Below are 23,223 nucleotides of genomic sequence, written 5' to 3'. Positions count from 1 at the left end.
ATCATATCTTCTGAGAATTAGCATCATGTGGAGAGGAACACAATCTTGGAACCAAAAAATATAATTTTGATTCTTCCTAGTGAAGAACTTCCTTGGAGTTTTTGTTGTCTTATCTACTAGACTGGAAGCTCCGTGAAGTATAAAGGCTGCATCTTGTTCATTTTAATATCCCTGTGATGCCTGCAACATATTTTATATATAGTATGTGCTTAATAAACATTTGCTGAACTAAATTGGAATTTTAATCTCAAAGCTTCCCAAGTCTGTTAGAAATATAATGGTACTAGTTGGCTCATGGAAGATGGTGAAGAGAGCTCTGAGAGAGGTGGGGGGAAAGACATGGACCTTTGGGGTAAACCACAGAGCACTTTCCAGAGCTCATGCCTTTAATACTCAGATGGAAAAGCCTGCGGAGCTATGTCTTACCCCTAAAATCTGTTCCCGTTGACTAGTGTTGGTTCATTGCTAAAGAAATGACGGGTGATTGCGGGGTTTTTCTGTGTTTATCCTCGTTTTATTCCCACTGGACTATCATTTAGATATGAAACATGTGAAATACCCACAAGGATTCTGCACTCTTTTTTAGAAGGGATGCTAACCAGTGGGAGTTGCCATTTATCCATATTTTTATTATGGTCAATATTGTATGTTACTAGTGACACAGAGTATCTTTGTAGGCTTATAATTCTTGGTAAGGGGAAAATCTCACACGTGACAGTTAACTAGTTTCAGGCCTGCACCTGGTGATGTCTCATTCGGCGACAGATAATGAATCATCACCACTACTTCCTATTTTGAATGATGTTTTTCTCTCTCAAGCTACTCCGTGGAAGACACCTCAGTGTCATCTAGAGCAGTGGTCGCTAACCGGTGGTCCACGGACTACTGGTGGTCCGTGAGGTCCAAAAGGTTGGCGACCGCTGATCTAGAGGCGTGCAGAACTTTAAGAAAATTTGTCACAACAAGAAAACAGTTTTAGGCTTAATGCAGTGTTAATTCTTTAACCTCTGTTAGGAAATCTGCAGGTGCTATTCAGAAGTCAAGCTGCATAGTAAATCAATAGGCACACAGAGGATTGGTCTTATTTCCCTGGAGTAATGCAAAAGCCAACTAAACTATTGAGTGTCTTTACTTTGGGCTAGACTGGCTCACGTTAGCTTATGGATCTAACACGGGTTCTGTAAATTTTAAATAGGAAAATGGATTATTGAGAAATGAAAGTTTCTTAGTAATATATCAAGATGGGTATCTTTTCCTCTAAAATTTCTCCAGACAAGAAAAATAACTGGAGCGATTGGCCAAACTCTATTTTCCAGAGGGCTCTGCTGAGTGAGGAGGGTCAGGGGCCAGGACTGAGGTGTGAGAGTGCTGTGGCAGGGAGGGGACATGAGGGTTTGGAGTAGCTCCTCTGAAGCCTTAGGAGCAATGGACGGGTGAGGAGGAACTTTAAGATATTCTGGTTCAACTCATGCACCACCTCTTCAAGAAAACATACAGTGAATATGTGTGTCATTTAGCAAGGTTTTCTGGAACTACATGTGCATTTTATTGGATTCCTCAATAGGCATATTAGATTTCAGGGTGACCCAACTATGTTAGGGTTACAGTAGAAAGGACTCTTACAGCTCACATTGTGGGAGGAACAAGAGTAATAAAAAAGAACCTTGATGGAAGGGTTGAGGGCCATGGTCATTCAGAGCCAAGATGTGCAAAAGGGAGAAAATTAGTAATTAGACAAAAAGCAAAATCACAGGCTTGAGGATATCTAAATTACTTTCATTTTGTTTTGCTTGAGTTAGGTACGAAGCTGGATTTTGAGGAACTTTCATTAAACAGCATTTGTACATAAAGTATTTCTAAGAAAAAGAACACCATTAGTATACGTGAACTTGTTGTATGTTGACAAAGCTGCACTCCAGTTTTAGTTGTCTTTCTACTCTTTGTCTCACCTCATAACAAACACTTTTGGCCCCTCGTGTCAAATTTAAGAGGCATAACTTGAACAAAGAATGAATGTCTCTTTGTTATTAGTGTCATGATCGTTCTCTCTTCCACAGTTATGCAGATGAACTACTCTCCTTTAAACTGGACGTTTTGTCCCAAGGGCAAGAGAACTTAAGCTGGAATGAAATTCAGAATTGTATTGATATGGTTAATATTCAAATTCAAGAAGAAAATGACAGTAAGTATGGAATACTTTTTTTCTTTAGTATAGTGGGAGAATAAGGTGTCCCGATAACTTCTCTAGATTAGGGCTACAAATTTTGCTCATGGAACCCTATGTAAGCACACTCCTCTAGCATGTATGTATGTATTTATATGTAAATTGTATGCTTGTACTACTGTACCAGCATATTATAACATTACAAAAACACATAAAAAGACATGAAAGGACAGACTAAAAATACATATAAGTGGGGTGTGAAGAGAGCAGAGCACCTGAAGAATGGCTCCTCTGTGTATAACACATCCAACAGCAACTTGGGCTTCCTCCTCACTGGTGGCAGGATGCTATGACCTTCCTGTGACATTACGCCCTATACATGAAAAGAAAAAACAACCACCATACATGGAGGTCCTAATAACCTTTATTTATTGGTACTTCAGAGTTGACTACTCTACATAACTCAGTTTTTTAGGCACTCAGCTTTATTTTGACTTTTCATTTGGACATTTTCCTGAAATATGACACATGTACCTGCCCCAGGAAGAAATTGGGACATAATCTAACTGTCGCCTTATAATCAGAAATCGTGGTGATTTGTTATGTTCTAGAAATTATTAACTATGAGCGTGAAAGTGGGCAATCCCAAGAGAATATGCCCTGAAACATGCTTTCTTGAGTGTCAGCTGCTTCCTTATCATTTGCCTTTTGCATATAAAAACAGTGAGGAATGAGGAGCTGTGTAACTTTAGCAATCAGTTATTCACTAATTTCTGTAGCATGAATGACCAAATTCAAGCTTTAAGCAGTTTTTTCCATCATAAAAACCAACAGCCCTGGCTGATGTGGCTCAGTTGATAGAGCATTGTCCTGTGCACCAAAAGGTTGCTGGTTCGATTCCCCATCCGGGCACATGCCCCAGTTTGGGGCTTGATCCCTGGTAGGGAGTGTGCAGGAAGCAGCCAATCCATGTTTCACTCTCACCTGGATGTTTCTCTCTCTCCCTCTCCATTCCTCTACGAAATTAATAAAAATATTTTTTTAAAGCAAACAAAACAAAACCCTGGTGTTTGTGTCCTGTTACAAAGCTCAGTGCCCCATCTACAGCACTTGGAGTTTCCTGCATCAGTGGTTTGAGTGCTTTGGCTAATGCACTCGTTTGGGTAGGATGGACTCTCTTTGGGGAGGCAAAATAAAGAATCATGTCTCATCTTTGTTTTCTAGCTTTTTCCCAATTTTTTTTCACTCTTAAAAAATTTTTATTGAATTTATTAGGGTAACTGGCTAATAAAATTATAAAGGTTTCAAGTGTACAATTCTGTAATACATTATCTGCATATTGTATTATATGTTCACTACCCAAACTCAAGGCTCCTCCCCTTACCATTTATCCCCCTTTTACTCTCTTCTACTTCCCCTCACCCTCCTTTCCCTCTGGTAATCACCACACTGTTGTCTGTGTCAATGAGGTGTTTTGGGGTGGTTTTTTTTTTTTTTTTTTGCTTATTCCCTTCACCTTTTCACCCAGTCCCCTAACCCCCTCCCCTCTGACAGCTGTCAGTCAGTTCTCTGTATCTATGAGTCTGTTTCTGTTTTATTTATTTATTTTTGTTTATTAAATTCCACATATAAGTGAGATCTTACGGTATTTGTCTTTCTCTGACCCATTTCACTTAATGTAATACTCTCCAGGTCCATCCATGCTGTCATAAAAGGTAAGATTTCCTTCTTTTTTACGGCTGAATAATATTCCATAACTTTTCCCCAATTCTTTCTGACAATTCCTGAAGTCCAGTTCTGCTTTGGTGATTGTGGTGTGTGTTGCTTATGCAAGGGAAGGGGTGTGAGTTCTCAGTGCTGAACAATTGTAGTTTTACTCTCCTTCTTGACTTTGATTTTACAAAGGGGAGGGAACGCCATTTTTGTCCCAGAATATCTTTAAGAGCCTTTGCTTTTATCAGGAAAAGCGGGGGGGAAAGTAACATGTGTATAACTTCAAAAGAGAGAGGTCTTTTGTAGGTGGTTATCATTTTTAAAGAAAAATCTCTTTGGATTGGTATGGCATTTATCTAGTTAAAGTGGAACACTGTCATTCTCCACGAGCTATGTCACATGGCCACTCTCATATTTCTTTTAAACATATTGTCATGAAGGGCACATATACCAGCAGAGTTATTGCAGATATTCTATGTCATATTTCCTTCCTAGGATTTGGAGAGTTTAATACAGAACATTTAATTTCTTTCTTTTGGCTTGTTCTGTTATTCTGCCAAAATGAGGTATTTTTAAAGTTCTTTCAAGAATTGAGCTTGATAGCATATATTTAGGTGATTGCTTAAAAAGCTAAATTTTAAAAATACACCATTGTGTATTCTATGGCAGGAATTATACAGTATAATAATTAAATCACCTGAAAACGCTGAGAATTTTTCATGGACATCTTGAAAGTGCTTTACTCTCCCCAGCCCACCCCTGCCACGTGCTCTCAGGTCTCATCCTCTGACTGATTTGTGATGTGGATAAGGGGTGTAGCTAATGGGAAATGATACATGTAGAAGGCGAATTTAATGGAGAAGCTGCTAAATGCATTTTCTTAGACTTGGATTCTCTCTTGGTTTCTCACTGGAAAGTTCCCTGTTGCCAGTAGAGCCCCAGAGGAGCATTCATGTAGCCTAGACAAGGAAGTTTTCTTCCTTGAATTGCTTTTTACATTTGGTAGGTACCATTCTTCGTAGGGCACCTCCTCTGCTGTCTCAAATACACAGTCTCTAAGAGAATTTCTGCCCACTCCCTCATTCTGCCCACATTCTCATGCGAGAATGTTACTATAGTCTCACACGATGACTTAAGGAGGTGGGCCATGAACTGAGGCTCAGCAATCTTTGTTAAAATGGGATTTCCCCTTGACTTATAAACAGAGGAAGTGATACAGATGCACCAGGGGGCTGCTGAGTAGGTCTTTCAGCTCCTATGAGGTCATTTACTATGACCTCAGCAGCTTGTGTCTTAGAAACATACCAAACAAAACTTAAGCAGGTGATTTCAATCAAGTCAGCTGGAATGCACGCATTCCCAGGTGAGCAGCCAATGGGAACACACATTTCTTATAGTGTCATTCCGATTCATTTTGGATGGAGTGTTTAAAAGTATTTAGAACAGTCTACCCAAGGTAGGTGTCTAGAGAATGAAATGAATTAGTCTGTGCTCTCCAGTTTATAACTACAACAGGGTAAATGATAATACCTTGCCCTGGCCAGGTGGTTCAGTTGGTTGGAGTGTTGTCCCATACACCAAAAGGTTGTGGGTTTGATCCCCAGTCGGACACATACAGAAGGCAACCTACTGGTCTGTCTTTCTCTAATCTTCTCTTCTCTTCTCTTCTCTTCTCTTCTCTTCTCTTCTCTTCTCTTCTCTTCTCTTCTCTTCTCTCTCTTCTCTTCTCTTCTCCTGTCTCTTCCCCCCTCTCTCTCCTTCGCTCCCTCACTCCCTCTCTGAAATATATAAAGAACATACCCTCAGGTGAGGACTTTTTAAAAATGACAATACCTTGTAGGTAGATAGTGCTTAGACTTTCCTGAGTTCTTCCAACGTTTTGAACTAATATAACTGGAATGTTAGGAAAGTACTTTTACTTTTTCTCAAACATATTTAAGTCTGTACTATAATCAGGAATAACTTCTAATCATTTTAGATTGTCCCTTCCATCCTCCAGATAATTATTTCCATCCTTAGCAAGGTGGTATTTATGGAGTCATCTATTTGGGAGATACTTAGCTGAGTATTTTACTTTAACTTCAAATATCTCAAGATGCAGATAAATTAATAGTACTTATTCTGTTTCATAGCATATCACATTTTCAAAGTGAATTGTGATTGTTTTGGATGAAAGATAACTGACAAAATAAGAAGTAAGAAGTTTGGCTTTAAGAATATTTATTTTCGCCAAAACCGGTTTGGCTCAGTGGATAGAGCGTCAGCCTGCGGACTGAAGGGTCCCGGGTTCGATTCCGGTCAAGGGCATGTACATTAGTTGTGGGCACATCCCCAGTGGGAGGTGTGCAGGAGGCAGCTGATCGATGTTTCTCTCTCATCGATGTTTCTGGCTCTATCCCTCTTCCTTCTTCTCTGTAAAATATCAATAAAATATATTTTTTTAAAAAAAAGAGTATTTATTTTCTAAGCTTGCTGCTTGTTTATGTTTAAGTTTTGTAGTAGTTCTTGTCCATCAGCACTGAGCTAGGAAGCAAAAGCCCCCTGTTAGTATATATGTATGTGTGTACAATGTTTATATACATGTATTCACGTATATACACATATTTGTACATACACTATAGTTTTTTTTATGAATGGTTGATAGTTTATTTTTAATAATAAGGCAGTATTGAGAAGTGACCTCCAAATGGATCCCTTTGCTAGCTTCAAAAACTCTCCAGATTCCATAGCTTGGTTTCTGTTCTTTCCGTTCCTGGACCTTATAGTCTATGTCCTTAGATCCTATGCTCTGGTAGAGATGGTGGGAGGTTAAACTGATGGAATGCTTATTCTTCCCTTGGTACCTCCAAGACTTAGGGCTCCAGGTGTGATCTTACCAGGTGGTATTACTGAAACAATGGCATTCAGTAGCCATACTTGAACCTTAACCATATCCCCAAACATGCATGACTATGGAGCTTTCCTATACTTCCAAGAAAGTATGGGTATCTTAACTGAAATTAAATAAAATTTCAAATTATGTTTTTCATTTATACTAACCACATTTTAATGGCTTAACAGTTACATGTGGGTAATGGCTACTATATTGGAAAGCCCAGATACAGATCATTTCCATCGTCACAGAACATGCCATTGAGCTTCGTTGAGACTATATTGACTTGGAAATTCACTCTACTAACACTGTAGGGAATTGTTTGCTTTTGGAATTCTCTGTTTTGGCATTTTTAGAGTGGTGAAGTAGAATAATCCAAAGAATAGAATATATATCCAAATGTTTTTGCATTTCAGGTTTTTTTCCTGTATATCTCTACATTAAATTCTTCCAGCACTGGTATTCTGTGATTCCATCATCCACTATCTAAGTGAGGGGGTTGCCTTAGAAATTAGCATTCCTGCTACCACTTGTGTGTAAAGCTAACCCCCTTTTTATAGCAGCTTCATTGAGACGTAATTCATATACCATAACATTTACCTTTTTATTGTTTTTTTTGGTTGTTTTATGTATTTAAAAGTTGTATAACTGTTATAAGACTTCTGTTCAGCTAGTCTTCAGATGGTTATTCAGTTGATTTTTCTGTACTTTAGCTGCAGTCTGATATGGTGCTGGGAAGAGGCGAGTGTGAACTTCCACCTACTTCACCACCATCTTGCTGTCTCACCACTGTCTAAATTCATAACATTTTCCTCACCCCAAAAAGAAGCTTCGTCCCCTCCCCCCACTCCCTAATGTACTAATCTACTTTGTTTCTCTGGATTTTCCTGTTCTTGACATCTCATATAAATAAAATCATGTAATATGTGGCCTTTTGTGACTATTTTTTTTTCACTTAGCCTGATGTTTTCAAGGTTCATCTGTGTTGTATCACATTTCAGTATACTTCATATTCCTTCCTAGGTTAAATAATACTTCGTTCTATGAGTAGACATTTTGTGTATTCATTCATCAGTTGATGGATATTTGGGTTGTTTCTACTTTTAGCTACTATGACTACTCCTTCTGTCAACATTCATGTATAAGCTTTTGTATGAACATATGGTTTCCATTCCCTTGAGTACATACCAAGAAGTGGAACTGCTGGATCATATGGTGGTGGTCTGTGTTTAATATGTTAAGGAATTGCCTGTTTCCCAAGGTGACTGTATCATTTTCTATTTCCACCAGCAATGTATATTCCAGTTTCACCACATCCTCACACCACTTGTTATGGTTTGTGGGTATGAAGTGGTATCTCACTGGGACTGGGTTTTGCTTTTTCCTAATAACTAATGATATTGAGCATCTTTTCATGTGCTTATTAGCCATTTGTGTCCCATTTTTAAAGAAATGTCTATTCAAGTCCTTTACCCATTTTAAATTGGGTTTTCTTTTTTACTTTTGAATAGTAAGAGTTACTTGCATATTGGCACACTTGCGTAGAAGGTATACAAGTCCTTAATCAGATACAGGACTTGTAAGTATTTTCTCCCATTATGTAGGTTGTCTTCATTTTCTTTGATGGTGTCCTTTAATGCACAAAAGTCTTAAGTTTTGTAACATACCATGCATTTAAATTTTTCTTTTGTTGTTTGTGGTTTTGGTGTCATAGCTAAGAAGTAGTGCCTAATTCAAGGCCACAGAGATTTATTCCTATGTTTTCTTCCAAGAGTGTTATTGTTCACTAGAGGCCCGATGCACGAAATTCACGCATGGTGGGGGGTGTCACTCAGCCCGGCCTGCACCCTCTCGCAATCCGGGACTGCTGGCTCCTAACTGCTCACCTGCCTGCCTGCCTTATTGCCCCTAACCACTCTGCCTGCCTGCCTGCCTGATCACCCCTAACCACTCACCTGCCTGCCTGATCACCCCTAACCCCTCTGCCTGCCTGACTGATGACCCCTAACCACTCGCCTGCCTGCCTGATCTCCCCTAACCACTCGCCTGCCTGCCTGATCACCCCTAACCCCTCTGCCTGCCTGCCTGATCTCCCCTAACCACTTGCCTGTCTGCCTGATCACCCCTAACCACCTCGGGCCCCTGCCACGGCGGCTTCGTCGGGAAGGACATCTGGAAGGTTGTTCAGCTGTCTGGTCTAATTAGCATATTATGCTTTTATTATAGATGCTTTTACTTCTAGATCTGTGATCCATTTGAGTTATTTTTTGTGCATAGAGTAATATAGGAAATTTAATTTCGTTCTAATTCATGTGGTTATCCAGTTGGCCCTGGGCCATTTGTTATAAAACTATTATTTACCTGTTGAATTGTCTTGGCATCCTTGTCAAAAATCAACTGACCATAACTGTAAGGGTTTATTTCTGAATTTTAAATTCTATTCCATTGATCTGTATATCTGTCCTTACCCTAGAACAGTGGTCGGCAAACAGCGGCTCGCGAGCGGCCGTTTGCCGCTCTGTTGACTAATGAGTTTGCCGACCACTACCCTAGTACAATGCAGTATTAACTGTAGCTTTAGTAGTAAATTTCAAAATTGGGAAGAGTCCTTCAACTTTGTTCTTTTTCTTTCTTTTTTTTTTCCTTTTTTAAAGTTTTTTTATAGTTTAGATGCACTAATCTTTTTATATATTTTTTAAATTTATTTCAGAGAGGAAGGGAGGGGAGAGAGGGATAGAAATATCAATGATGAGAGAGAATCACTGATCGGCAGTCTCCTGCATACCCCACCCTGGGGATGGAGCCCGCAACCCTGTCATGTGCCTTTGATCAGAATTGAACCTGGGACGCTTCAGTCCACAGGCCAAGGCTCTATCCACCTAGCCAAACCACCTAGGGAAACTTTGTTCTTTTTTCAACATTGCATTTTTTTATTCTTGGTCTATTGCATTTCCATATGAGTTTTAGAATCAGCTTGGCAATGTCTGTTAAAAATAATAAGCAGCTAGTATTTTGTTAGGTGTTGCATTGAAACTGTAAATCCATTTGAGGAGTATTTCCATCTGAACAATATTAAGTCTTTAGAGCCATGAGCATGAGATGATTTTTCCATTTATTTAACTCATCTTTAATATTTTTCAATGATCTTTCATACCTTATGCTTCTTTTGTTAAATTTATTCTTATTTATTCTTTTTGTAATTATTCTATTTATAATTAGAATCTATTATATATGGATTTTTCCCTTACTGTCATTTCAGATTGCACATTGCAAATATATAGGGATACATTAGATTTTTGTACACTGATCTTATCTCTCGCAGCCTTAGCTGTACTTGTTTATTAGCTCTTATAGTTTTTTTTGTGTCTGTAACCCCCCTCCCCACCCCGCGAAATCCATCTTTGCAATTGCTGATTCTAGAGAACTTATAAAGTACTGTGGTTTAAAAGGAAAACGTTCTTCATTTTCCAGGAGTTGTGGCTGTGGGGTGTATCAATGAAGCTATTGATGAAGGAGATCCTTTAAAGACACTAGAAAGTCTGCAGTTACCTACAGCTAAGATTAGAGATGTGGACCCCAACCATGCCCAGCACTACCAGGATGTTTTATACCACGCCAAATCACAGAAACTGAAGGTAAGTCTCAGTAAGTTCATTTCCTTCACATTTACAGACTAGGTAAGGGAAAAGGTGGAAGGGAGGATTTTTTTTACCCATCTTTTCCTAAAGCTTAGGAGCCTCTTGTTCCAGCAATTGCCTATGAATCAAAATGGAAGTAATAGCACTGTCATTTTCCTGGCGTCAAACATTAGGAGGAAGCCAGCTCCAGAACTGATGACTGCTTCCACTCTTTTCCTAAAAACTCAGTCGTGAGTGAGCTTTTGTTCAGAGTCCAAGTTCTTGGATGTTTTCTGAGCACATGCTGTGTGCATAGTGCAGTATATAGCATCTGGAACGGGAAAGGGGATCCAAGGAACACGTGACACCATTTGAATGTTCTCTGTCCTTATCCTCAATGCTGAAAAATGGATTGAGGCCGTGGGCATGCTCTGATAGAAGAGTTAAATAATAGTCAAGATAGGCATGTGGCAAGCGTCAAAATGAGGAGTGCACAGGGTGACTCAGAGATGGTTGGGATTGTTGCGGATTAGAATCCTAAGAGCAGTTGCAGTTGAGATAGAATAGAAGCTGTGCCTGGAAGGTAAGGAAGAGTTGGTTAGGTGGGTGGAAAGCAGGATGATTTAGGGAGGAACCAGCATGGTTTGTTCTGGACATAGGACACTGACCTGGCCAGAGTCCCCATAAAGAGCAGATGGTTTATCTGACTGTGAAGCTTGTACTGATATTATAAGGAGTGTGAAGCTTGTACTGATATTATAAGGAGTCAGACAGATACTGGCCACCATTAGAAGGGTACTGGGCTGAGTGGTGAGCCTTGTATGACCTGTCACCTGAGAGTGGGAGGGATGTTGCTTGGGTGCTAGCCACTCATACCTTTCATGTCCCCATGTATTAGTCAACCCAAAAGAGGTGAGCATCTCCTCTATATGAGACTTTGGAACCAGGAACTGCCTTATCTGAGATGGGAAATACACCCTTGGTTAGAGCAAACATTTATTCATCACCTGATATTTGCTGTGCATGATATTAGATATTAGATACTTTGTGCATATTCTCACATAGTCCTCATAACAGCTCTCTGAACTATCATTATCATCATCTTATAGATAATGAAGCTAAGTGTTACCCCAAAAAAGTAATTATTTCTGGAACTATGCCCCAGTCTGTGTGACTCAGAAACATAATTAAGGCAGATGGGAAAGGATGTTTATTGCAGCATTGTTTGTAATAGCAAAAGACAAAAAAAAAAAGTAAAATGTCCATCAGGAGGGGCTGGTTAAATTGCAGTGTATCCATACAGTGAAATACACAGAAAAGAATGATGGTTCTATATTGGACAATATTTAATATGTGTGTTAAGTGTTTGTATGCTTCCGCATACATACACAAATGGCATACACACCCATATACACTGAGTAGCCAGATTATTATGATCTCTGAATGCATAATAATCTGGCCACTCAGTGTATATCCTATATAATGAAAGGCTAATATGCAAATTGTCCCCTCGATCAGGAGTTCAACCAGCAGGCAGGCCGGCCAACAGCCCATGTCCCCTCCCACTGGCCAGGCTGGCCACACCCCTCCCATGCACGAATTCATGCACCGGGCCTCTAATATACATATATATATACATATACACACACACACACACACACACACACACGAGTGGCCAGATTATTATGCATTCAGAGATCATAATAATCTGGCCACTCAGTGTATATGTGGGCTTATATGTGTGTAGAATATTTCTGAAAGAAGACACCATCTGGAAGGTGAACCAGATAGAAAGTTTGATACTTCTTTTTTCTCTGTTCTTGTACTATTTGGACTTTTAAGTTTTTTCAGAGTGCATGTATTATTTACTCAATGTTTCTAAACTTTCAAAATACAAGGTAAACAACTCACAAAGGGCCAATTCCCTCAGTAACTTAGTCTAGTTTCTAGAACAGGACTGCTCCAATTCAGGTGTTCCCTTCAAAGTAACTAACTTTGTCTCAAAGCGTTAGAAATATTTTGGCATCATGTAGTCTCCAGCAGCATACAGAAGTGGTTGCCTCTGGAAGAGCATTGAGTGACTAGAGAAGAGGAAGAAACACTTCCCAATCTTTTAAATTTTGTACTATGTATTTCCTGTGCAAAATAAATCTTTAATAAATAAAAATTCACTAAAAGTAGAAAAAAATAAAACAGTCTAAACCCTGTTCACTCCTCATTAAAGGTGAAGAAAACTGTTCCCTACGGTGGGGGCCTTCTGTGCTGTTTGTCCTCGGATTGGCACGGCAGCAGCAGGGCTTACCCCTACCTACGCTGTGCAGGTGCCCTTACGCGGATCTTCATTTGAGCCTCCCAGCAACTGTGGGGGATGGGGGTTCTCTTACCTGATGTGAATGACCTGAGGCCTGGGTTGAATGCCAGGCCAGGGAGTGAGAGAATGAGACGCAGATCCAAGCCTTGTGTTCCCACATCTCAGGGGAGGAGAGTAGACCCTGTCAACTAGGAAGAGTGAGCTGCCACCTGCTTCTGCCACTGATGTAGCTGTGGCCCTGGCACAGGGCACACTTACCGGCATTTTAAGATAAATTTTGTTTGCTTTGGACACAAGGCACTATTCAAATCTTGGTTTTGCCAAAAATTAAGTAGGGATTTTAGTCAAGTCACCAAAATTCTCTATGCTTCAGTCTACACATGTAGTACCTGTCTTATAGGGTTATAAGGTAATGCCCTGCCCACAGCCACTTGGGGGTTTGTCCTGGAGGTGAGCCTGACTCCACAAACATTTCATAGTGTTTCATAGGCAGGCGGTGGAGGTCCCCCCCCACCCCCCGCCAGAGGATTCCCTTGTGAAGGTTCTGAATCAAGGCAGAACCACATAGCACCCCTCCAGAGCACCCCAAAGCCTTCCCTGAGTGATTATGAGGTGCCAGCTCTCGATTGGGCATCCTTCCTCAGTGTGAAAGCAGTGGCTTTAATAGTGTGATTAGAGCATTAAATATGAGCATAGAGAGCTGGGTTCTAGCTCGGGCATTAAAGTACTCTGTCCAATAAAATTAGGGGCTTGAACTGTATTGGAACAGCTAACAGACTTAAAACTATTCTGCTCTATGAATCTGATTTGGTTACATTCCTATTTTTTTCAACATTTTTTTTCTCTGCCCATCAGTTTTGAAACTTTCTTTTTTCAGCCTGATCTCTTTCCCTGCGGGGTTGGGGAGGGGGAAATCTGGTTCTGTTTATTTGGTAGGGTGTCTGCATTTCTTTCTTTTCTTTTTTAAAAATATTTTTTTTTATTGATTTCAGAGAGGAAGGGAGAGGGAGATAGAGATAGAAGCTTCAGTGATGAGAGAGAATCATGGCTCTGCTGCCTCCTGCACACCCCCTACTGAGGACCAAGTCTGCAACCCGGGCATGTGCCCTTGGCTGGAATTGAACCCAGGACCCTTTAGTCTGCAGGCCAACACTCTATCTATTGAACCAAGCCAGCTAGAGCTGCATTTCTTTTTTAACCTCTGTTGCTTTGATAGTAGTAGTTTCCAGTTGTGTTTTATGGTGGTATTTCTGTGCCTTGCCTTCCCACGGTCCAAACATGGAAAATAATAGAAGGAAATATATTACTTGTATTGTCAGTATAAAATAAAGCTTGTAAAATATATAGTGTTAAAGGTCTCAATGATAACATCTTCAAAGAATGGATGCTGAGTTTTATCAAAGTTAAAGGACAGTGGTGTAAGTTGGTGAGGATTACTTGGCCATATAAAATATCCTTATATGGTAAGTATTACTTGGGCCTTGGTAATAGTATTTCAAGTATAACGTTGTGTAGGCACCAAATTCTTTTTGTCTCTTGGGGAAAGTCTGGGTAAAGGGCATGTTGGCATACACTTAGCAGAGAACACACTTTGTTCACCAGGGGCAGTGAATTTTGAGCTATTTTTAAATTGAAGGCTTTGCTTGAGAACATATGAATTATATCCCCACCAAAAGTTCTGTTTTGCTACATGTAGTTTATTGCATAAAAATTAAGTGTGCTTTTTTTAACAAGTGAATATTGTTTCATGTTCTCCATAGATAAAACTGTATTGCAGTTGATGACTTTATTTGCAAAAACTAGTTCCATACATTTACCTTTTTGTCATCTTGAAACTTATTTTAGATTTGTTTTTCTTGCTTGCTTTAGTATTTACCTGAGTTTTGTTCTTCACACAACCACACACATGCTATAAAGGGTTTTTATGGGCATGTGTGGGTGTTTTTTAACTTAAGTCCAATGAAATAGGAAACTCTGCACATTAAAAATTATGCATTTTAAATTTTTTATTGTTTTGATGGTCACTACAAGTATATTGGTCAATGCACATTCTTACAGACTTGAAAATTCACGTCCGCAATCTTTTATGCCCTTAACTACTGATATCCTACCTTCTGTCTAATCCCTAAACTAAGGGAAATATAGTCATTTACCTACAGGAAGATGCTGGGCGTTTATAACAAAATATCCTTTTTCCCATTAAAAACTATGTTTAAGCCACAAAAATAATGGAGGCATTTTAAACTTGTATATGATTTTGAGTATATTCGTAGCTTAGCTTCCTAATTTTTTTTATATGTCCAACTAAAAATGGTGTTGTCCCTTGTCATACAGAATACCTTGCTTTCTCTGTTGGAATTTAATGGACTTTCATGCTGCTAAGATGCTTTGGGATTTTATTCTTTCATACATTCAGCCACATGACAATGTACTAGTAAAGCATGGAGCAGGGCCCCACAGACCCTGAAAAAACTTGAGCCTGGGGTTGCCATAAAAAGCACAATGAAGGGACAGAACAAGCTCCTCTCTACTATACTAATACATGGTGCTTAAATGTTTATGGAATTAATATTTGTATGTAAATGAACTATATATAAGTACCATAATAAAAATACAATAAAATGCTTTGAAAGTTCAGATTAGAACAATGAACTTCTAGCTTGAGAATCAGGGAAGAATGATCCTTTGAGGGCTTTAACACATGGAAAGAATTAAGGCAAACATGTTAGAAATAGCTTTCCAGTTAGAGACAGAGGCAAAAAGAGGAGAAATCACATCACAGCAAAGCAAGAAGCTTGGATAGTGTCTACATCACAGGCAAGGTTTATTGGGAAGTAAAATTAGAAAGTTAACCTTGAATGCCAAACTAAAGATTAATCATTTATTCTAAAACAGTGGAGAGTCCGTGGAGGTTTTCGAGCTCTGTGTGTGTGTGTGTGTGTGTGTGTGTGTGTGTGTGTGTGTGTTGGTTAGACAATCATATTTTACATAGTGTTCCCCCTGGTATTTCCAGTACCCCAACTGGCACCATACATAGTTATTGCAATATTATTGTCTATATTTCCTATGCTGTTCTTTACATCCCTGTGACCATTCTGTAACTACCAACTTGTGGTTCTTAGTCCCTTCACCTCTTTCTCCCAGTGCCCCAATGCCCCCTTGCTTCTGGCAACCACCAATTCTCTCTGTGTATCTATCAGTCCATTTCAATTCTGTTTGCTTATTTTGTTCTTTGGATTCCACATATAAGTGAAATCATATGATATTTGTCTTTCTCTGGCTTATTTCTCTGAACATAATACCCTCTAGGCCCATGCTGGCACAAATGGTATGATTTCATTATTTTATATGGCCAAGTAATATTCCATTGTATATATGTACCACAGCTTTTTAAATCTAATTATCTATTGAGGGGCACTTGGGTTGCTTTCATAGCTTGGTTATCATAAATAATGCTGCAGTGAGCTTGGGGTGGGGGGAGGGTTGAGTGAAGTATTCAAACTGATATTTGAGGAAGAAAAATCTGGCAGTGGCCTGGTGAAGTGGAGGATAGGCTGGTTGGGAAGAGAATGGTTGGAAGACAAAGATGGGACTAAGGTAATGGATCCCAGTAAGAGATATTACAAAGGTAGAGTCAGCTAATGAGGCAGCCCCCAGCATGAAAGTGGAAGAAGGCAGAAGAATAAAAAATTATGCCAGGTACCAAAATCTGAGATATTAGCTTCTCTCCATGCTTTTATCATTGTCCCTTGCCCCATTCTCCTTCAATTCATCTAGAGTAGAAAGCTCATAGAAGGAGGGAAGATGGAGCGATAAAGAGCTTAAAGTGCCAGTCAGGTAAATGTATCCACTGCCATAAAGAGAGTGGTGCTATCTTTTCTCTTGCATTTAAGTTCTTAAAATACTAATAGTGTTGTTTCTGAAGCACTGTCTCTTAGGAGCTTCGAAAGGGAGCTAGAGAATGGAGCTCCTTGCACTTACGCACATGTGGTCCCAAGCATGTGTGTTTTCACAGACAGCTTCCATTGGTGATTTCACTATTGTAAGATAAGCTGTGGACTGATCTGTGATTTTTGACATGAGAAAATAAAGGAATGGATCTAAGCAACTATTCAGACTACCAAGGCACAAAGCTATGAGATAGATAAAGTATAAGCCGTCGGTGTTGTAGTAGTAGTTGGCATGGTGAATAATGAGTATAATATTGCTGGGAGCAAAGCAAATGGTAAAAATCACAAGAATGAGGAGACTCGTCTTAACATACCACAACCACCTATGATCATATGCATTAAGCGTCCGAATGATGACTGTGTAGCAGTAGATAATGACCACAAATGGAATTAAGAATCCAAAGAATGCCAAGGAGATGAAATAGTAGAGTTGGAAGAGAGATGAAGACTCGCATGCGTTGTGGACATCATGGCAGGTGGTGATGTCCCTGTGGACAAGATAATACTCTTGCTTCAGAATGAAAAATGGCAGCATGTACAAGAAAACTGTTGCCCACACCAATCCACATGTTACCAAGGCATAGGTGCGCTTGGGCAGCCTCCGGTAAGTAAAAGGGTGGACAATGGCTAGATAGCGGCTGATGCTGATGCAGGCGAGGATCAGAATGGAGCAGTACATGTTGCCATAAAAGATGACTGTGGTGGCCCGGCACATGACCTCTCCAAATACCCAGTTGTTTCCATTGAGATGGTAAGCTATTTTAAAGGGCAGTGTGGCACAGAAAAGAAAGTCTGCAATGGCCAGGTTGATATAGAAGGTGGTCGTACCGATGGATCTGGTCCTGAAGAAGAGCATCCACAAGGTCACAGCGTTGGCTGGCACACCCACTGCGAACACCAGGATGTAGATGGCAGGTATCAGTTTGGTACTTAAGGAACTGCTCAGATACCCCATGGTAGCATTATTCACATGGAGATTTGAAACACTTTCTTCAGGGCACTTTATTTTTACATTTGTGCTTCCTGTCCAGCCTTCGATGGCAGAAAGGGGGAACTCTTCAAAAACATTTGTGGGAGCTCCACGAAAGGTCCTAATAGACAATGTTGGCTCTGCCAAGTCATCTGCATCATTTTCCATACCTATAATTAAAAAGAAGTATTAACTTACGATATTTTGCTGAGCCATATCTATGGTTCAGAAGACATAAAATACAATGTGTGTAGGGTCATTTGTATTTTTTATTTAAACATTTTTATTGATTTCAGAGAGAAAGGGAGAGATGGAGACAGAAACATCAATGATGAGAGAGAATCATTGAATAGCTGCCTCCTGCATGCCCCAAAAGGGGATCAAGCCCGCAACCCGGGCATGTGTCCTGACTGGGAATTGAACTGTGACCTCCTGATTCATAGATTGACACTCAAACACTGAGCCAGGCAGGTCATTTTTATTTTTAAAAAAATCACTGTAGATCAGGCAATCAAAGGTTTATCATATGCCTAGCACCATGCTAGCCAATGCAGGAGCAAAAAATAGATGTAAGGAATTTATAATATTCTTAGAGGAAACAAAATAGCACATCAGACCATTGTAGACCAATGTCATATAATTATAAACTATATAAGCATTTAGACAGTAGTTGACAGTTGTTTGAGTAAAATGTCAATGAAAAGATGAATGTAAATAAAGATAAGCAAGGTTCATAAAGAGATGGAATTTAATAGAGGCATAAGCTTCTGTAGATAATGAATGGGCAGAGGCATAGTATGGGCTGTCATGGAATCTAGGAATGTCAGATAAGTTAATTCAGTAAATGTTTATTGCCTGTTTTACTGCATAAAGTTTTAAATAAACTCTCTCCCTGTCTTCAACTCTCAGATAAGTGAGAAAAGTTACACAAAAATGTAACTTATACTAGTAAAGTTCATCTGAGAGATGAAGTTGAAAGATTAGGTTACAGCCACATCTCTGAAGGGCCCCTAAACTGTCCTAAGGAATCGTGTGCCCATTGATAGATGCTGGAATTGTACACATAAAAAAATTATGAACAGAGGGATGGCCGTTGTAGTAGGCAGCATAGTGGCACCCCCAAAATTCCACCTGCTGATGCCTGGAGACTGTGAATGTGTTACCTCACATGGCAAAAGGGACTGCAGGTGTGATTAAGGATCTTGAGATGGGGAGGTATCCTGGATTGTCCAGGTGGCCCAATGTAATCATAAGAGTCCTTAAAATAAGGAGGCGAGAGGGTCAAAGTCAGAGAGATTTGAAGACGCTATGCTTCTGGCTTTGAAGATGGAAAGAATCATGAACCAAGGAATGCAAGCAGCTTCTAAGAAAAGGCAAGAAAACAGATTCTCTTCTAGAGCCTCCAGAATGAACACCTTGACTTTAGGACTTGTGACCTCCAGAAATATAAGATAATAAATGTTTTATTTAAACCGCTGATTTGTGATGATTTGTTATAGAAGCAATTGGAAACTAATATAACCATGATTTGACTTGTGTTTGAGATGACCTTGTTGACAGTGTAGAGAAGAACTGAAAATGAATAGATAAGAAATTGGAAGCAAGGGGCACAGTGTCAGAGTCTAGTGTACTCATTTAACCTCAAGATGGTGAGTTACAGGACTAGAGCAATGGCAGTGGAAAGGTGAAGATGAACACATGAGACTGTGATGGAGACTCAATGGGACTTGGCATCTAACTGGGCATGGAGGCGGTGGGGGAGAGGCAGGAGGCAAAGATGACTTGGAGGAGGAGGATGCTCCAAGGACAGGGGACAGCACAAAGAGAAGCGAAGATCTCGGTGTTGAGTATTCCTGAGTTTGAGTTGCTGCTGGGATATTAGAGTGTAAACTGTCCCAGGACAGGTAGAAGGCCTTAGGTGTGGAGTCCTAAAGTTCAAGAATCCAAATGATAGGTACGGATTTTTTAGTCTGCATAGAGGTGTGGTTTAATTTAGTAGGAGTGGCTGAACAGCCTAATGAGAGATGTGAGAAGAAAAAAAACACATCCAAATGTCAGATTTTTAAGGGGACAGGAGACAAAGGAAGAAAAATCAGAAGATGAAATCGATGTGATGATCTGAGAAGTTGGAAATGGGGGTAAAAGCATAAAAACACGACCACATACTATAAATATTTGGCATTACGTGTCCTGTTGATATTACTAATCCCAATTCTTGAAAGTGCAGTTTCAAAAACAAAATAAACCTCAGTACTCAGACCTGTTTATCATTATATAATTTTTCCATAAATTAATCTTTGACATGTATTGAAAGTAGATTCTCTCAAATTTGTTACCTGAGGCAAACTTTCATGCTGAATTTAAACTTCCTACTTGCCAATTTTAAATGCTATTTCTCTGCCAGTTCCTTTTCATGTGACCTCTGAATTCCTATGTGTTGAATACTTGAGGTTAGTGTTCGGTAACCTGGTTCTCATTCAAAGCCATTTCTCTTCCTGTTTTCACCTCTACCATTCGCCCCAGGTGAAATGGAAGCCTCCCTCACAACCCTGAGATTGCACAAACTGAATTAATCCAGTGTGTCACAAAAAGGAAGAATTTTACCTGAACAAACAGGGGCAGGGAGGTGCTCGGTGCTATGTAGGGGAAAGTAGATTAAAGAAAAGAAAAGAAAAAGTAACTGGGAAGTGGCAGTGGTTTGTGCCTGTTTAGAGGTGAACTGTGAGGCAGGTTGAGGCATGTGGTGTGACACTTGAGTTTAGCCACACAAATCCTCTTGCTCAGCTTGCATTTCGGGAGATTTTTGTACCTGACATCCCCCAAATAGAATGTGCCTTTCCAGATAAGCATGAAGCTGGTAAATGGTGGCTGAAGAATATGTTGTCCGAGTTGTTTCCCTTCAGGATCTGATAAGAGAGCTTTTGAAACCAAGTGTTTGTCAGTTTTCAGAAAATTCCAGTGATTGAGCAAGACATCATGCCAAAAAACATGCTAAACACTGACTCTGACAGTCTGGATTCCATTTTCCATGAGAATTTGAGCTGATCTGATTCAGCTTGAACAGGTCTTATGTGGTTTTCCTTAAGAACAGTACTCACTGTAAAAACAAATTTTAATTGACTTTAGAGAGAAAGGGGGAGAGAGATTGATCTGTTTATTCCACTTGTTGATGCATTCATTGGTTGACTCTTGCACGTGCCCTGACTGGAGATCGGACCCACAACCTTGACATATTGGGAGGACATTCTAACCAACTGAGCTACTCAGCCAGGGCCAAATTTTATTTTTTTAATTTGCTGAATTCTTTATACAGGTTTCCACTTAACAAAATGATTCTAACATGTTTGCCAACCCGGGGAAAGGCCTGAAAGGGCACTGGTCCAAAGGGAGTGGACTTGAGCCACGTCTCCTTTCTCCCCGAACTGACTGAAAAAAGTAAACTCACTGCCTTTTACTTTGTCACATTTGAATTCTTCCCCCCTTTTCACTTCCTCCAAACCCCACCAGCATCTTGAAGGAACCTCCACAAGCCTCAATTCTTTTAGGATTCTCCTGCATTTTGATTCATCCACTTAATCCTATTCATAAATCCCACATGTGCTACCATCTGCTGATTCTCTTAGGGCTCTCCTACAACCACCTCAGTGATTCCAGCTGTGAATTTTAGCAACATTCCTTAACAGAGGTCTGGAGTTTTTATTTAATTTTGGGTTTTCCCCCTCTCGTTGTTGTTTCTCTGCCCAGCTCTCTCGCTCCTAACAATGTTGACTATATTGTGACCTAATGGTAAGAGTTGTAGATGCAGACTTATCCCGAGCTGGTGTTGAATAAAATAGAAAAACATTAAGAGTTGAGTAATAGTATTCGGGAGATTTCATTTCTAAAATTTAAAAATCATATATGAGGGCACGGAAAACTATAACTCTCTGGTACCACTGAGAGTAAAAAACGGTATCTTATTAAGAAACACTAATTTATTAGCCTTTTGATTATTGAAAGCAGACCACTTGATCTCTGAGAATATCCTTTTTTCCCCCTTTATACCTCACCAGGAAGTATACTCATAGGGGTTTTTTTAAATCTCTTTAAAAAGTGCCATCTTTGCTGAATCAGAGGAAATGCTTAGAAAATCAAAAACCTGTCACAAAGGAAATTCACTATTGAATTAATTGTAGAGACCAGGACCCCCACCCGACCCCATAAGAAAAGGGCTTACCGCTTTGACAGAATGTGGGTGACAGAAGCATGGCTCCAGCAGCTGCAAAGATGAGAGCTTTCATTTTGACCCCCTGCGTCCTGTTTCCCAAATGTTACCAAACGTATAAAATTAGGGAGCACGGTTTCACCCCAGTTCCATGTGGAAACAGCCAATGGAAGCAGTGCTCTGTGAACTGTGCTTCTGTGCTCCGCAGGCAGGCCCAGGACCTCTTCAGCGAAGGGGTGGGACAGCACTCAGGTTTCAGTGTGTATGACTCAGAGGGAGCCTTGGAGCACGTGACACTTAACTCTTACCCACCCCTAGTAGTCCATTCTGAATGGGTGCTGTAAATTCCTCCCACATGCTTATGTGCGTTGAAAGAATGCAGAGTGCACAGTCCTTTACAGAAGTAAGCTGAAAATACAGGCTGACCAGCAGTTAGTGCTCACTCTGTCCCATATCTCATTTTATCCATTTAAAAAATGGGCTTCCATTTAAAAATGCGATTTCTACTTAATAATTAGCTTTCAGAAATGACCCTTTTCTTTATCCTCCCAGCTATTTCAAATCTTAATTCTGAAATTCATTATATAATTACAAATTAAATACACTATGGAAACCAAATATTTTTTATGAAGTTAAAATTGATGAAGTGCCGATTACTCTGAAAATTCTTCATCAGTGTCACAATGACCCGAATGTGTCATCAGTGGTTGGCCAGAACTTTTGCCATAGCTCATCATATCCTGAGCCATTCAGTAGGGTCAGATAACGTGTGTGTGTGTGTGTGTGTGTGTGGTGGGGGGAGGGGGTCAAAGTAAGGGGGTAAAACCACACTATTTGATTAAACACAAATCATAATACATTGAGATGCAGGGGACTCCCTTTATTCCATGGGTGTTGGTGAGCAGGTCTACAACAGGCTTTGTTTTTTTAAATTGTCGTGAAATATACATAATGTAAAATTTACCATCTTAACCATTATTTAAGTGTTATCACATTAAATTTAACACCACTCAGTAGTGTTAAGTATACTGGTAGTCACATTGTTGTGTAACATATAAGCTTTTATGAGTAGTTATATTCGGGAGGATATGATTTAATATTTCGAAAAAATACTGCCTTATAACAATTTTCCTATAATTAACAAAATTTAAGGTCAAATGCTAAGCCAGGCAACCCATCAGCCTATCTATATATATAAAAGGCTAATATGCAAAGTGTCCCCTCGGGAGTTCAACCAGGAGACCAGGAGTTCAATCACTCACTATGACGTGTTCTGACCACCAGGGGGTGGTGCGGAATTAAGGAAGGCCCTGGCTGGCAGCCAGAAGGCCCCAAACGGCCCCGATTGCCGGCCAGGCCTAGGGACCCTACCAGTGCATAAATTTCGTGCACCGGGCCTCTAGTTGCCTATAAAATGCAGCA

General features: G+C 39.9%; 2 protein-coding genes across 3 annotated transcripts in view; one reads left to right on the top strand and one right to left on the bottom strand.

The window, feature by feature from the left end:
- Positions 1-23,223, top strand: part of IQGAP2 (IQ motif containing GTPase activating protein 2) — a 285,446-nt gene that overhangs the window by 190,068 nt on the left and 72,155 nt on the right. For both annotated transcript variants that reach the window (XM_080680284.1, XM_080680285.1), the window contains exons 12-13: positions 2,058-2,182; positions 10,221-10,384. In XM_080680284.1, the coding sequence (XP_080536410.1) occupies positions 2,058-2,182; positions 10,221-10,384 (289 nt within the window). The remainder of the gene's footprint in view (positions 1-2,057; positions 2,183-10,220; positions 10,385-23,223) is intronic.
- On the bottom strand, positions 14,694-22,000 carry F2RL2 (coagulation factor II thrombin receptor like 2). The gene is made up of 2 exons (XM_080680286.1): positions 21,814-22,000; positions 14,694-17,767 (listed from the first exon to the last, which is right to left on the bottom strand). Exons 1-2 carry the CDS (start codon positions 21,875-21,877, stop codon positions 16,632-16,634), a joined length of 1,200 nt encoding a protein of 399 aa, XP_080536412.1. The 5' UTR covers positions 21,878-22,000; the 3' UTR covers positions 14,694-16,631.

Source organism: Plecotus auritus (assembly GCF_963455305.1).
Source record: "Plecotus auritus genome assembly, chromosome: 7".
NCBI lineage: Eukaryota > Metazoa > Chordata > Mammalia > Chiroptera > Vespertilionidae > Plecotus > Plecotus auritus.
The sequence above is the reverse complement of the archived record's forward strand: the minus strand, read 5'-3'. Positions and strand labels throughout refer to the sequence as shown.

Excerpts from the sequence above, each read along its gene's own strand:
- F2RL2 (XM_080680286.1), bottom strand. The coding sequence starts at position 21,877 with ATGAAAGCTCTCATCTTTGCAGCTGCTGGAGCCATGCTTCTGTCACCC. Across the intron at positions 17,768-21,813 it reads ACCCACATTCTGTCAAAGCG|GTATGGAAAATGATGCAGAT; the intron begins GTAAGCCCTTTT and ends TTTTAATTATAG.